This window comes from Oncorhynchus mykiss, chromosome 25, assembly GCF_057628025.1.
Source record: "Oncorhynchus mykiss isolate SJ-2025 chromosome 25, ASM5762802v1, whole genome shotgun sequence".
NCBI classification, from domain to species: domain Eukaryota; kingdom Metazoa; phylum Chordata; class Actinopteri; order Salmoniformes; family Salmonidae; genus Oncorhynchus; species Oncorhynchus mykiss.
The window spans coordinates 51,523,404-51,540,445 of record NC_143046.1 but is presented as its reverse complement, the minus strand read 5'-3'; the positions used below and the strand labels follow the sequence as shown (position 1 = coordinate 51,540,445).

At 42.2% G+C, this 17,042-nt stretch overlaps 1 protein-coding gene across 19 annotated transcripts in view; it reads left to right on the top strand.

The window, feature by feature from the left end:
• The window catches only part of wdr25 (WD repeat domain 25), a 38,632-nt gene extending 27,521 nt beyond the window's left edge, over positions 1-11,111 (top strand). For 9 of the 19 annotated variants that reach the window (XM_021584373.3, XM_021584376.3, XM_021584372.3 and 6 more), the window contains 5 exons: positions 178-325; positions 5,514-5,644; positions 6,302-6,472; positions 9,568-9,708; positions 10,519-11,111. In XM_021584373.3, coding sequence (XP_021440048.1) covers positions 178-325; positions 5,514-5,644; positions 6,302-6,472; positions 9,568-9,708; positions 10,519-10,740 — 813 coding nt within the window. In that variant the 3' untranslated portion in view covers positions 10,741-11,111. Of the gene's footprint in view, positions 1-177; positions 326-1,010; positions 1,130-5,513; positions 5,645-6,301; positions 6,473-9,567; positions 9,709-10,284 lie in introns of those variants that run through there. The other 10 variants (XM_090220459.1, XM_090220463.1, XM_090220461.1 and 7 more) reach the window with 3 other exon arrangements.
• The last annotated feature ends 5,931 nt before the right edge of the window (positions 11,112-17,042 follow it).

Below are 17,042 nucleotides of genomic sequence, written 5' to 3'. Positions count from 1 at the left end.
TTCACAAGAATAATATATTTAGATTTTAAGATATTGTTTTCTCTTTATTCAACCCGCATGCCACCTTTCATCCACATAATATTTAATGACCCTAAACCTGTCCACCCCACTGAGACTGTGGGTTCTGAGTCAACCCGCATCACTAGTTTGCACTAATGAATACACCCTGTTTTGCAGATTTGGGATGGTGCAGAGAGTGGGCAGTGCCTGCAGGTATACTCCTCCCACTCGGGGGCGGTGCGAGATGCCTGTTGGTCCCCCTGTGGGCGACGCCTCCTCACCGGCTCCTTTGACAACACGGCCATGGTGACGGACGTGGAGACAGGTGAGCAACACTCTCTGGAACAATCCAAGTCACTTGTATTTCATATTGGTGACCAAAAATGTTTTGTGTGTTTTCTTGATTAGTTTAGGTCTGCTAGTATCCCTTTTACATGTATTTCAAATCAAATCAACTTTAATTGGCCACATACACATGGTTAGCAGATGTTAATGCGAGTGTGTAGCGAAATGCTTGTGCTTCTAGTTCCGACAGTGCAGCAATATCTAACAAGTAATCTAACAATTCCACAACAACTACCTAATACACACATCTAAAGGGATGAAATAAGAATATGTACATGTAAATATATGGATGACCGGGCGGCATAGGAAAAATGCAATAGATGGTATAAAATACAGTATATACATATGAGATGAGTAATGTAAGATATGTGAACATTATTAAAGTGTCATTATTTATAGTGACTTCTCCAAGATTTAATATTGGACCATTGAAAAATGCCATATGTAGAAAACTATGGATAATCGTTGAGACAAATAGCATTTGATATAAGGCTGATTGTGCCCTTAAACTGGCATAGCCAACGTAAGTGGAAAATCTTGTAAAGTCCGTCCCCTTAAATCCTCCTGTAATGCATATCCTATTTTCTTAAGTGTTTTTTTTCAACCGCAAACACATGTAAGTACGTACGTTGATTTAAAGCTCTCAGTGGCTCTCCATCTTTTAGGTCACCACATGATTAGTCGTTGCAGTGTGCACTTCCTCTCCCCGCGTGGCTGTCAATTCTGCCAATAAAGCCCTTGGATAATTGCTTCACCCGCCCATTAAATAACCTGGCAGCTCGGGGTAAGTGATCGATAGCAGATCCACAGGCAGAATCCAGCATGCCCACACACCGCCAACCCTCAGGCACCAGACGGCTGTGACATTATCTCCCGTTTACCCCTTCCTGTCGTTGGTCAGTGTGTTGACTCATTTAGTGGACTGACCCAGCAAACAGGGGGATGTCCTTAGGACATAAGAAGATGCTCCCGTTGGGCTCCCTTTAGGGTTTTATCGGAACAATATCCCACAGAGCGTTCTTGAAAAGTTACATGTTTACCTCAGTTTGGTTTGAAAATAACATTACAGTAAGGACTCTTCATGACCATTTGGAATGACAGTTGGGCTCCATCAGTCAACTTTTACACTGGCAGTTCAGCACTCATGAATACCAGTATGCGATGCTTCTTTATCTGGCAGGCAGGGAGACTAGGCTCACTTGCTCCCTCTACCGCCATGACTAGATTTATATCCCTCCGGATGGCACATTTTGGTGAGGTATTGAGATAATTAGAATATCAATGCAGCAGCGTTTGCTATGTCCACGCTGACAGTCACAAATTCATATATATGTTAATAGCAGGTGGATTGAGGAGCTGGAGTGGTGTGCTTGTGTTTGGAGCATCAGCTCGTAATCAATAGATGTGATTCATTGGCTCTTGATGCTCTTCAATAAATCAGAGGCTCTCAGCTGCAATGAGAAAGGCTGGGTTCTTTAGATGATGGGCTGTCAATGTAAACAGCACAGCCCTTGGCTGTCTGGCTGGCTTTTGGAGAGCCCGCACTTAGTGCCTTCAGAAAGTATTCATACCCCTTGACTGATTCCACATTTTGTTGTTATAGCCTGAATTCAAAATGGATTAAATAAAATACATTCTCACCCATCTACACACACTACCCCATAATGAAAGTGAAAACATGTTTTTTTTTATTGATAATGAAATACTGAAATATCAAATTTACATGTATTCACACCCCTGAGTCAATACTTTGTAGAAGCACTTTTGGTAGTGATTACAGCTGTGAGTCTTTCTTGGTAAATCTAAGAGCTTTCCACACCTGGATAGTGACAACATTTGCCAATTTAAAAACAATGATTTTCAAAATTCTTAATTTATTTTTTATTTATTTTTTACCCCTTTTTCTCCCCAATTTCGTGGTATCCAATTATTTTAGTAGCTACTATCTTGTCTCAACGCTACAACTCCCGTACGGGCTCGGGAGAGATGAAGGTTGAAAGTCAAGCGTCCTCCGATACACAACCCAACCAAGCCGCACTGCTTCTTAACACAGCGCCATCCAACCCGGAAGCCAGCCGCACCAATGTGTCGGAGGAAACACTGTGCACCTGGCAACCTTGGTTAGCGCACACTGCGCCCGGCCAGCCACAGGCGTCGCTGGTGCGCGATGAGACAAGGATTTTCAAAATTCTTCAAGCTCTGTCAAATTGGTTGTTGATTGTTGCTAGACAACCATTTTCAGATCTTGTCATAGATTTTCAAGGAGATTTAAGTGAAAACTGTAACTAGCTTATAGTAGATAAATTAACATTAAATTCTCTGGCAACAGCTTTGGTGGACATTCAGTCAACATGCCAATTGCACGCTTCCTCAACTTGAGACATCTGTGGCGTTGTGTGACAAAACTGCACGTTTTAGAATGGCCTGTTATTGTCCCCAGCACAAGGTGCACCTGTGTAATGATCATTCTGTTTAATCAGCTTCTTGATATGCCACAGGTAGATGGATTATCTTGGAAATGGAGAAATGCTCCCTAACAGGGATGTAAACACGTTTGTGAATTTATTTTTATGGGTATAATAATAAATATTAATATTATTTTGCGAGGCATTGGAAAACCTCTATGGTCTTTGTGGTTGAATCTGTGTTCAATATTCACTGCTCGACTGAGGGACATTACAGATAATTGTATGTGTGGTTGTACAGAGATGAGGTAGTCATTCAAAAATCATGTTAAACACTTATTGCACACAGAGTGAGTCCATGCAACTTATTATTTGACTTTGTAAGCATATTTTTAATCTATTTAATTTATTTAGGCTTGCCATAACAAAGGTGTCCGGTATTTATTGACTCAAGACATTTCAGATTTTAATTTTTAATTAATTTGTAAACATTTTAAATTTTATAAATGTAAAAAAAATTCAGGCTGTAATACAACAAAATCTTGGAAAAGTCTGAATAGTTTTCGAAGGCACTGTACATTATCTGACCCCTTGACCTCAACGGTCCAGATTAAGGTACCACAACACATGCTTTGGCCATTTGTTTGCATTCAATGGTACCATGCTTCCACCTTTTCTTTCTTTATTTTATTTTTTTGTTAGTAGTTACTATCTTGTCTCATCGCTACAACTCCCGTACGTGCTCGGGAGAGACGACGGTCGAGAGCCATGTGTCCTCCGAAACCCAACCAAGCCGCACTGCAGCGCACATCCAACCCGGAAGCCAGCCGCACCAATGTGTCGGAGGAAACGGCGTGCACCTAGTGCACTGCACCGGCCCGCAACAGGAGTCGCTAGTGCGCGATGAGACAAGGATATCCCTACCGGCCAAACCCTCCCTAACCCGGATGACGCTAGGCCAATTGTGGACCTCCCGGTTGCGGCCGGCTGCGACAGAGCCTGGGCTCGAACCCAGAGTCTCTGGTGGTACAGCTAGCACTGTGATGCAGACCACCGCGCCAGCCGGATGCTACTGAACTGTGACGGTCATTTTCAAGGACATCTTAAGTGTTTGACTCAAGAAGCTCGGTCCAATTCATTACATTTGTTGAGTCCTAAAGCAGTCATATTTGGCCTACAGAATGACTGTCACAGTTCAGTAGCAATCGAGAGTTGGAGGGATGGATTAAATGCATTTTATTTGAAGGGCATTAGTGAGAAGTGGCAGCTGCTTTTTGGGCTTTTTCAAGCCTGTTCTTGGGCCAGTGTGATTGCAAGCCACTGGAAGAATATTCACAGGCAGTGGTTTACAACAGAAGCTCTAACTCCACTTTGAAAGCATCCACTTTCATACATTATGCTTTTGCCTTCAGCCATTCATCGTGTTTTTGGACGATTCTTTCTTCTGGGAGGAATGTATGTGAAGTGGTCATAATATCCTATGTAGCTCAACCACTAGTGTCCTGCTTTTTGTAGTTTCTCTAATGAAGAAAGATTTTTTTTGTGTTTTTTTTTGTTGCTCCATCTATCTTCAATGTCCTCTCTCTCTCGTATCATGTAGGCCAGCGCTGTGGATCATATGGCTAGGAGTTCAGAGACCAGCTCCAGCACAGAGATCGGTCCCCTCCCCTTATCTTCAAACTCCGCTAAGCTAATCAATGTTTCTTAATTAAAACACGAAAGGCCTTATTTGTTATGCAAATGAGGCTGGTTTCTCATAGTCTCCCCAAACATTAGCTTTGAATCTCGATGACAGATCTCAGATCCCTCCCAAATCACAACCATTAAAGGCAAAGATGTGAAATGCACCCCGCCTGGCCACACGCCTGAAGAAATATTCCACAAACTTTGCTGATCAATAGGACGGGGACTCGCTCCCCCCAATAAATAAGCGAGTCCCTTGTCTGTGGTTATTTGTGGTGACACTTTCTCATTTAAACAAATTTGTGTGGAAATACACATTTTAAATATGGGGTGGTGTTTTGTCCGGCACTTACTAGAATTTAACACTTTTGAGGGAGTCTTTAACACTGCTTATAGAAGTCTTGGTTGTGTGTGGGATTGATTTTAGAGGAGTCGCATGGCCCTGAGGTACATCTCACATAGCCTTTGACAGGTCTGCTGCCTGGGTATAGTCTGGAACGGTCCCCATGCAGGTTTGTGCTGTACGTTCTGACGGAAACATTGGGCTGTTGCACCCTTTTCAGGCTTGATTATATTTAAGCCCTGCAATGTTTGTTTTGAAGCTCAACATCACTATAATTTAATAAGGAAACGCTTGTTGACACTTGCTGGCCAAAACAGTGGATTTTTGTTTCGTTTTTTTAAATATCTTTGTATCATTTCTTTGTCAGTTTTAAATTAGCTTTTTATCTGGACTTATTTTTTTACGTGTGTGTGAGAAAAGCTGCTTTTGGTTTTCAAATACTAATTTGTTCTGCATGGTAAAGGGCATAGTTCCAAAAATATCACAGGACTTTCCCAAATGCCTCGTACTTTATTTGGATATCACTGATTCATTGTGCCAAAACATTTTGCTAACTGGGTTTGTCATATATGGGGTGGTGCAGGACCTTCCTTGATCTGAGGGCTCCTTTGACTTTGAAGTGGCTCTGTGTCCAATTTCTCTGTCATGTATGCTTTATCCAAACCGTTATTTTTTCCCGTACTCCTCTCCTGTTTGCTAGAGGTTTGTGGTGGTGGTTTCTGTGTTTGCTTCCTCAGGACAGCAGATCGTGAAGGTGGGGAACCAATTCAAGGTGATGTGCTTGGCAGTGCAGCCCAACGACCCTGAAGTGTTCCTGTGTGGGGGTTACAGCGCAGAGGTCAAGGCCTGGGACGCCCGTACCTGCAAGGTCAGCCGCATCTCTTCTCTCCAGCACCGTAGGCCTATCCCTGTTAGACCTTGATTCAAATAGTATTTGTTTTCTTTGAAATACTTTCGTAATGGAAACAATAGATGAGGTTTACACTTTTGGGACTATTCTATCTGGCACTCTAGGCAGGCTCTGTCAAACACTCAATTTGATATTTGTTCCCAGGTCTGATTTCTCGCTGTGGCTGTCCGTCACCGAGAGTCATCTAACAGCACTGTCGAGGCATGCTAATCTACAATGTGGTGCACTGCACCCCTTCTGGCATGAGTTCAGACTGGCATGTTCCCAATTGCCTAGCCACTAGTACATTTTAATGACAAAGTATTTTTTTCTGGCAGTAGGTGTCAATGTACACTACTGTTCAAAAATTTGGGGTCACTTAGAAATGTACTTGTTTTTGAATGAAAAGCACATTTTTTTTGTCCATTTTAAAATAACATCAAAATTGATCAGAAATACAGTGTAGACATTGTTAATATTTCAAAAACAAGGACATTTCTAAGTGACCCCAAATTTTTTAACGGTAGTGTATGTTGCAGAGGAATTGGAGTAGTCATATCTGCTAGAGGAGCCAAGCTTCACAACATGCAGTATTTATTCAACCTTCAATTTATGCCCTATCTTCTGTGTTCCCAGGTGGAGAGGGTGTACAGGGCACGGATCCAGCAGACTCTGGCCATCCTGTTCCTGACCGGGGGCAGGGAGTTTGTGACCAGCAGTGACTCGGTCAGCCGGGACTCTGCCGAGCGCACGCTCATTGCCTGGGACTTCCAAACCACCGCTAAGGTCTCCAATCAGATCTACCATGTAAGTAAGAACAGGGTCGTGTTCAGTAGGGCATACTGTATCAAAACAATTTGCAACAGAAAATGTATATGATAGTTTCTTATTGGATAATTTCAGTTAGTACCTCCCTAGTTATCTCTGTTTCAAATTGTCCCTACGGGACAAGGCCTAGATAGCTTGTCTCATCCCAGCCATGTTGTCCCTGCTATTGCAAACACACTGTGCCTGTAAGGAGCAAAGAAAATCTCTTAACTAGTCATAAAGTACTTTATCAATCTGATTGGTAAATCATTTTTTACAACTTTTAAATGAATTATATACACTGCTCAAAAAAATTAAGGGAACACTAAAATAACACATCCTAGATCTGAATGAATGAAATATTCTTATTAAATACTTTTTTCTTTACATAGTTGAATGTGCTGACAACAAAATCACACAAATGATCAATGGAAATCAAATTTATCAACCCATGGAGGTCTGGATTTGGAGTCACACTCAAAATTGAAGTGGAAAACTACACTACAGGCTGATCCAACTTTGATGTAATGTCCTTAAAACAAGTCAAAATGAGGCTCAGTAGTGTGTGTGGCCTCCACGTGCCTGTATGACCTCCCTACAACGCCTGGGCATGCTCCTGATGAGGTGGCGGATGGTCTCTTGAGGGATCTCCTCCCAGACCTGGGCTAAAGCATCCGCCAACTCCTGGACAGTCTGTGGTGCAACGTGGCGTTGGTGGATGGAGCGAGACATGATGTCCCAGATGTGCTCAATTGGATTCAGGTCTGGGGAACGGGGCGGGCCAGTCCATAGCATCAATGCCTTCCTCTTGCAGGAACTGCTGACACACTCCAGCCACATGAGATCTGGCATTGTCTTGCATTAGGAGGAACCCAGGGCCAACCGCACCAGCATATGGTCTCACAAGGGGTCTGAGGATCTCATCTCGGTACCTAATGGCAGTCAGGCAACCTCTGGCGAGCACATGGAGGGCTGTGCGGCCCCCCCAAAGAAATGCCACCCCACACCATGACTGACCCACCGCCAAACCGGTCATGCTGGAGGATGTTGCAGGCAGCAGAACGTTCTCCACGGCGTCTCCAGACTCTGTCACGTCTGTCACGTGCTCAGTGTGAACCTGCTTTCATCTGTGAGGAGCACAGGGCGCCAGTGGCGACTTTGCCAATCTTGGTGTTCTCTGGCAAATGCCAAACGTCCTGCACGGTGTTGGGCTGTAATCCAACCCCCACCTGTGGACGTTGGGCCCTCATACCACCCTCATGGAGTCTGTTTCTGACCGTTTGAGCAGACACATGCACATTTGTGGCCTGCTGGAGGTCATTTTGCAGGGCTCTGGCAGTGCTCCTCCTTGCACAAAGGCGGAGGTAGCGGTCCTGCTGCTGGGTTGTTGGCCTCCTACGGCCTCCTCCACGTCTCCTGATGTACTGGCCTGTCTCCTGGTAGCGCCTCCATGCTCTGGACACTACGCTGACAGACACAGCAAACCTTCTTGCCACAGCTCGCATTGATGTGCCATCCTGGATGAGCTGCACTACCTGAACCACTTGTGTGGGTTGTAGACTCCGTCTCATGCTACCACTAGAGTGAAAGCACCGCCAGCATTCAAAAGTGACCAAAACATCAGCCAGGAAGCATAGGAACTGAGAAGTGGTCTGTGGTCCCCACCTGCAGAACCACTCCTTTATTGGGGGTGTCTTGCTAATTGCCTATAATTTCCACCTGTTGACTATTCCATTTGCACAACAGCATGTGAAATTTATTGTCAATCAGTGTTGCTTCCTAAGTGGACAGTTTGATTTCACAGAAGTGTGATTGACTTGGAGTTACATTGTGTTGTCTAAGTGTTCCCTTTATTTTTTTGAGCAGTGTATAAATGCCCATTGGTTCTTGAAGAATATAACATAGAAATGCAGCTTAGTTTATTTGTCATACCCCATCAGAACTGAAAATATTAGATTGGAATAAAACAATGTTGGTCGTAAATGTAAATAAACACAATATAGCCTCAAAGCATAAATAAAACTATACTGTACAAAAATATAAACGCAACATTCAACGATTTTACTGCGTTACAATTCATATAAGGAAATCAGTCAATTGAAATAAATTCATTAAGCTCTAATCTATGGTTTTCACATGACTGGTCAGGAAGCCATGGGTGGGGCGTCGAAGGGCATAGGCCCCACTGACTGGGGAGCCAGGCCTAGCCAATCAGAATGAGTTTTTCCCCACAATGGTTTATTACAGAAATAAATTCTCAGTTTCATCAGCCTTCCTGGTGACTGGTCTCCGATGATCCCACAGGTGAAGAAGCCGGATAAGGGGGTCCTGTGCTGGCGTGGTTACACGGTTGGATTTACAGCCAAATTCTCTAAAATGACATTGGAGGCGGCTTAGAAGTTAACATTCAATTCTCTGACAACAGCTCTAGTGGACATTCTTGCAGTCAGCATGCCAAATGCACACTCCCTCAACTTGAGACATCTATGGCATTGGGTTGTGTGACACAACTGCACATTTAGGTGGTCTTTTGTCCCCAGCACAAGGTGCACCTTTGCAATGATAATGCTGTTTAATCGGCTTTCTTGATAGGAGATGGATTATCTTGACAAAGGTGAATTGCACAACATTTTTGAGAAATAAGCTTTTGTGCATATGGGAAGATTTCACGATGCCTCGTGAAACATGGGACACTTAATATGTTGTTTTATATTTTTGTTCAGTATATAATGTTGATATCATGGATGGTAAGTCCTTGCATCCATAACTATGTTTATGAATTTGAGTAGTTAAATTTTTCTAGCCTCTATCCTTCAGATTTTTACTCAAACAGTGACGGGGTGCGCTGCTTTGTTTCAACTGCAGATTGCCCCTTTAAAGCTCTTGTTTTTGTTTTCCATAATAGTTGGATACTACATTTTTCCTCTCCCTGTAATGTATGTAAATGTCGGTCCATACAGTCCTATGTCTTATTGACTATTTAAGTGCATGTGGGTGGTTTTTATGGCAGAAAATACAGATACTATCATTTGAGTATGAATGCCAAGCCAGTTGAATGCTTTCTGACCTTCTCCCATTCACTTGATTGAATCCAGGAGCGGTACACGTGCCCCAGCCTAGCCCTTCACCCCCAGCAGGACTCGTTTGTAGCGCAGAGCAATGGCAACTACATGGCCCTATTTTCTGCCCAGCGGCCATACAGAATGAATAAGAGGAGGCGGTATGAAGGACACAAGGTCAGTGGTGATGAGGCTGTGCGGTTGCATGGGAGATCTATACGCTCTACAAACCGCTCTATAGCTAAAAGCAGTAGTCCCTCTGGTCTGTCATTTACAGTCCTCTACAAACGCACATGGTTAAACAAAAAACAATTTCACAGATGAGTCACATAAAGAACGTGACATTCAGATATGTTATACAAATATTAAAGGGACCTGCTGAGGTTTTGCTGTAAATATTTGTCGAGTGAGTAGCCTTCGGCTAGCTATAGAAAGCAGCTGTAACTTTAGTGTAGTTTCAACGTTGGTCCTTTGTGTAAAAACATGGTCTGTCTGCTAAACGGTGCTAATATATATCTATTTTTTTACATTCCAATTAGAATAAACATGTCATTTATTTGTTTATGCATGTTATTTCCCCTGTGTGGGAATGATATGCTAAACAGTACTGAGATGTGTATTACTAACAATAGACATAGGTGGTCTTTATCTTAAATCCTCTCATGTGCATGACGGAGGTAATAAAGGAAACAGTGTGAATATGAAATGCATGCAAAGCAGTAATAACAATAATTGTTTGGGCTTTTCCACCAGGTGCTCTAACTACTATAGGGGGAGTCTCAAGCAGACAGCAGAGGATTGCAACCTCAATGTAATCTCGAGCTGCATTATTGTAAACTTGTATTTCATGACTAGCCCATTCCTATCTGCATTTTTATATTTTTTTGCACTGCAAGTATAGTGGAAAATGTGGGCCCAGGTCATTTGTGGTGTGTGTATAGTGTGTGTAAATTGATTTCATTGCTAATGTAAGGTGTGATGGTTTAGGTTGAGGGCTATGCGGTGAGGTGTGGCTTCTCTCCGGATGGGTCCATACTGGCCACGGGCAGCTCCACAGGCTCTGTCCACTTCTACGACCAGCAGAGTGCTCGGACGCTGCACACGCTGCTCGCACACCAGCAGGCATGCATGTGTGTGTCTCTGCACCCTGTGATGCCCGCTGTGGTGGCAACGTGCGACTGGGGTGGCGAGATCAGGATCTGGCAGTGATTGGCACAAAGAAGGGGAGGAATTATAACACCCAGACACTACAAACATCCAGGCATCCTTCCTATCTGAGCTGCCGGAGAGAAAGGAAACTGCTCAGGAATATTTCCATAAGGGCAATTTACTCTTCATACTGAAATTCGCTTCCATTCAAATACATACCTGTTGACCAAACTGCTGGCAGTTGTCTATTGCTTAGCTTATACCATAACTTCAATCAAATTTCAAGGCAAAAATTGTAAAATTGACTTTGTTTTTTTTTTGGTACCATAGCTTACTCAGGAATTAGTGTACAGGATTCTTACTCGCATTGTAAATGAACGACGTGATGACCCTGTTTGTCACAGCTTTAATAAAAGTACTGACCTAATCTACATTCATTGTCATGTATGTGGTGTGTGGTCTTTGTAGAAGATGATACTTTGCAGTCAGGGGCACATTACAGTGCAGAGGATCAAAGACAGGTTTTCTTAATTAACATTTCAAAGGGTACATTTTTAAAAGCTTTTGAGTTTATTATCATCAGACAGTAGTGGGTATGGATGCAGCTCTAGCCCGTCTGCCATATTAAGTCACTGACCGAATTGCGAAGCAAGTCAGAATTATTCTCTAAATTCAGCAGCTTGTATATTTCCTCTACCAATAGTAATTTGGTAACTAAAGAAACTTTTCAAAGGAATATCCAGGCCTGTCAATCATAAGTATTTCCTAAGGCCAGGTAACAATGATTAAATCAACTGAACGTGTAAATATTTTTCAATATTTGTGTGCCTAAATACATCTAGCTGTTGGTAGTGAGTGACATCTAAATACCTAAGATTGAATGTAACGGATAATGTCAAATGCATCAATTACATTTTACAAGATTATAGTGTATTTTACTTTAGATTACCTCCATTTTAACTGCTGATATTCCATTTGTCCTCCTCTTCTCACCTGTGTATGTCTGAGCGAGGCAAGGCTCGCACTCCAAACTGGTCGACCTGCCACCCAGTTTACTTCCCTTAATCTAGGGCCGATCCTGGACGTTCCCCCAATCTAGAACCAGAAATTGGCTTTGAGGGCAGGACGACCAGAACGGAACAGTTACTGCAAATATAATGGATCAGAGCCATCAATTTCAAAGAGTACAGACAATTTTTAAAATGTGGAATATTGTTCTCATTCTAAGCATTGTTTTAATATTCCCCCATGTAATATTAATGGGGGAGCTAACATGGCTGCCATATAATTTTGAACTGTTATATACAGTTGAAGTCAGAAGTTTACATACACCTAAGCCAAATACATTTAAACTCTGTTTTTCACAATTCCTGACATTTAATCCTAGTAAAAATTCCCTGTTTTAGGTCAGTTAGGATCACCACTTTATTTTAAGAATGTGAAATGTCAATAATAGTAGAGAGAATTATTTCTTTCAGCTTTTATTTCTTTCATCACATTCCCAGTGGGTCAGAAGTTTTACATATACTCAATTAGTATTTGGCAGCATTGGCTTAAACAATTTAAACTTGGGTTTAACATTTCAGGTAGCCTTCCACAAGCTTCCCACAATAAGTTGGGTGAATTTTGTTCCATTCCTCCTGACAGAGCTGTGGTAACTGAGTCAGGTTTGTAGTCCTTGCTCACAAACACTTTTTCAGTTCTGAACACAAATTTTCTATAGGATTGAGGTCAGGGCTTTGTGATGGCCACTCCAATACCTTGACTTGGTTGTCCTTAAGCCATTTTACCACCGCTTTGGAAGTATGCTTGAGGTCATTGTCCATTTGGAAGACCCATTTGTGACCAAGCCTGAACTTCCTGACTGATGTCTTGAGATGTTGCTTCAATATATCCACATAATTTTCCTACCTCATGATGCCATCTATTTTGTGAAGTGCACCAGTCCCTCCTGCAGCAAAGCACCCCCACCACATGATGCTGCCACCCCCCACCACATGATGCTGCCACCCCCGTGTTTCACGGGATGGTGTTCTTTGTCTTGCAAGTCTCCCCATTTTTCCTCCAAACATAAAGATGGTCATTATGGCCAAACAGCTATATTTTTGTTTCATCAGACCAGAGGACATTTCTCCATAAAGTACGATCTTTGTCCCCATGTGCAGTTGCAAACTGTAGTCTGGGTTTTTCTATGGCGGTTTTGGAGCAGTGGCTTCTTCCTTGCTGAGTGTTATGTGGATATAGATACTTTTGTACCCGTCTCCTCCAGCATCTTCACAAAGTCCTTTGCTGCTCTTCTGGGATTGATTTGCACTGAGTTTGACTCAAATGATGTAAATTAGCCTATCAGAAGCTTCTAAAGCCATGACACAATTTTCTGGATTTTTCCAAGCTGTTTAAAGACAGTCAACTTAGCGTATGTAAACTTCTGACCCACTGGATTTGTGATACAGTGAATAAGTGAAATAATCTGTCGGTAAACAATTGTTGGAAAAATGTGTCATTCACAAAGTAGATGTCCTTAACCGACTTGCCAAAACTATAGTTTGTTATCAAGACATCTGTGGAGTGGTTGAAAAACAAGTTTTAATGACTCCAACCTAAGTGTATGTAAACTTCCAACTGTAAATGCATCATAATGCTCATTCTCTTCTAGACATTTATATTGCCCATGTATTAAGGTGGAGCTAACAATGACTAGACAGCTTACAGCGAGGAGGTAAGGGCCCTGGCGGAGTGTTGGCAAGAAAATAACCTCCGTAAACGTCAACAAAGGAGCTGATCGTGGACTTCAGGAAATAGCCGAGTGAGCACGCCCCTATTCACATCGCCCCTATTCACAAGCTTCAAATTCCTCACAAACTGAAATGATCCACGCCCACAGACAGTGTGGTGAAGAAGTCACAACAGCGCCTCTTCTGAGGCTGAACAAATTGTGCTTGGCCCCTAAGACCCTCGCACACTTTTTACAGATGCACAATTGAGAGCATCCTGACGGGCTGTATCACCGCCTGGTACGGCAACTGCACCGCCCAGAACCGCAGGGTCTGCCCTCCAGAACGCCTACAACACCCGATGTCACAGGAAGGCCAGAAAGATCAACGACATCAACTTCCTGAGCCACGGCATGTTCACCCCGCTATCATTGAGGTCAGTACAGGTGCATCAAAGCTGGGAACGAGAGGCAAGGCCATCCGACTGTTAAATGGCCATCACTAGCCGGCTACTCAACCCTGCACCTTAGAGGCTGCTGCCCTATAGACATGGCATCACTGGCCAATGTAATAATGGAACACTAGTCACTTTAATAATGTTTACATCCTGCTTTACTCATCTCATATGTGTATATACTGTATTCTAGTCATTGCCACTTCGACATTGCTCGTCCTAATATTTATATATTTCTTAATTCCATTCTTTTTTATTTGTGTGTATTGTTGTGAATTGATAGATACTACTGCAATGTTGGAGCTAGGAACACAAGCATTTCGCTAAACCTGCAATAACATCTGGTAAATGTGTATGTGACCAATAACATTTGGATTGATTTGACATGGCTGCCAAATAATTGTCATGTTAATGCATCATAATGCAGAAACCTCCTTTTATTAATAAGTAAATAAACATACAGCAAAAATATAGAAACATGCATCAAACAACCAGCTGGCCTGTTGGTCCTTAAAGTTATTTGTCGTACATAGTCTGAGGTAGAACAGGACAGGAGGACAATTTATTCAGGGGTCAAAGTCAAGAACATCACCATAACCAGGATAAAAATATAAATGGTAACGATTGTATATATTCTTATTACATCCACAATAAAAAATACTCTGTCTATGGGGGATCAGAATCTGGGCCCCTTCTGTACAGTAGTTTCGATTTAGGGAAACCATCAGGTCTGCAAAAAAAATGGACAAAGTACCAAAATGGCCGCCTGGTGGAAGAGGTACAGTGATGCCAGTGCACAGAGGGGGGCAACTGCCTCTGTGCTCTCTCTGTCCCTGGCTTTAGCAGCATTTTGCAAGTGTCCACCTCCCCCAGATGGTATCCTGAGACCAGGGCATGAACAACGTGTCCTGGTCTTAAAGTTTTGGGGAAAGTTTATAAAAAATAAAATAAAAAGCCACAGTGAGAGGACTTGTCAAAGAATTAAATGCTTTGTTTTGGTTAGAGATCCAATGCGGCTGATGCCAACAAGATTCTAGAGTAGGAAACCTGGCTGGTATATTAATTAACATTAATACCATATACACACACACCACTGTCAGAAGTGTAGAAAAAAAGAAGACTTGCTACTGAACAGAATTAAGGCAAAATGTACTACTAGCTAGTGGTTGGGTATTCATGCAACAGCATTGAATTCATGCTCTTTTCCAATTTGGACAATCAAAACTGCGAAGTTGAGACAATAGGTGCTCGGGCCAAATTCCTACATGTAATATTTAGACAGAGTAAAATTAGCCCAGGGACATGGAATATTTTACACCCTGCTGTGCAACCTTTTTAAATCCTTTATCAGTATCTCACTTTTTATCAAAAGGGTTGCCAATGTCTGTTCTGTGGGGATATTTTCCTAGAAATAATATTGTACATATATATTCCTTATTTTCAGTATTATTGGAAGGAAAATACCCCATACTGCTCCACCAACTTGTTACATTTGTATTACAATGTACAATATGTATTTTAAATAGTTATTTAACAGTCTATTCTTTTGATTCATCGAATTCCAGTGCATGACACATTTATTTTTCAGACGTCTTCCTCCTAAGTATCAATATGCATGTAAATTGGATAAGAGACATTGAACAATTATTTATGTAGTCTTTCCCCAATGTTCAGGTGCTAACCATGAGTTGCTGCCTAGAAGAAATCACTCTAGGGTTAAAAAGGTTAAACACTTTTCATACAGTGCATTCGTAAAGTATTCAGACCCCTTCCCTTTTTTCACATTTTGTTACATTACAGCCTTATTCTAAAATTGATTAAATAGTTTTTCCTCATCAATCTACACAAAGCAATAACTTTTTTCTTGAGGTGCAAATTTTTTTTAAATAAAAAAAACAATACCTTATTTATACACCTTTTCAGACCCTTTACTATGAGACTCGAAATTGAGCTCGGGTGCATCCTGTTTCCATTGACCATCCTTGATGTTTCTTCAACTTGATTGGAGTTCACCTGTGGTAAATTCAATTGATTGGACATAATTTGGAAAGGCACACACCTGTCTATATAAGGTCCCACAGTTGACACTGCACGTCAGAGCAAAAACCAGGCCACGAAGGGAATTGTCCATAGAGCTCCGAGACAGGATTGTGTCGAGGCACAGATGTGGGGAAGGGTACCAAAAAATCTCTGCATCATCAAAAGTCCAAGAACACAGTGACCTCCATCATTCTTAAATGGAAAAAGTTTGGAACCACTCTTCCTAGAGCTGGACTCCCGGCAAAACTGAGCAATCGTGGGAGAAGGGCCTTGGTCAGGCTGTTATCGCTGTCCAAAGTGCTTCAGCAAAGTACTGAGTAAAGGGTCTGAATACTTATATAAATGTAATATTTCAGTTTTAAATGTTTTTATAATTTTGCGAACATTTCTAAAAACCAGTTTTTGCTTTGTCATTATGGGGTATTGTGTGTAGATGAGGGGGGGATTCAATCCATTTTAGAATAAGGCTGTAACGTAACAAAATGTGGAAAAAGTCAAGGGGTCTGAACACTTTCCAAATGCACAACATGCAGTTTGTACATGAGAAAATGAGGCCTTAGAAGTTAACAGCTTTCGAGACAGCAGGATACATAAACTCAGCAAAAAAAGAACCCTGTCTTTCAAAGATACTTCGTAAAAATCCAAATAACTTCACAGATCTTCATTGTAAAGGGTTTAAACACTGTTTCCCATGCTTGTTCAATGAACCATAAACAATTAATGAACATGCACCTGTGGAACGGTCGTTAAGATACTAACAGCTTACAGGCGGTAGGAAATTAAGGTCACAGTTATGAAAACTTAGGACACTAAAGAGGCCTTTACTGATTCTGAAAAACACCAAAAGAAAGATGCCCAGGGTCCCTGCTCATCTGCGTGAACGTGCCTTAGGCATGCTGCAAGGAGGCATGAGCACTGCAGATGTGGCCAGGGCAATAAATGGCAATGTCCGTACTGTGAGACGCCTAAGACAGGGAGACAGGACAGACAGCTGATCGTCCTCGCAGTTGCGGGACAGGTACAGGATGGCAGCAACAACTGCCAGAGTTACACCAGGAACGCACAATTCCTCCATCAGTGCTCAGACTATCCGTAATAGGCTGAGAGCGGGCAGGACTGAGTGCTTGTAGGCCTGTTGTAAGGCAGGTCCTCAC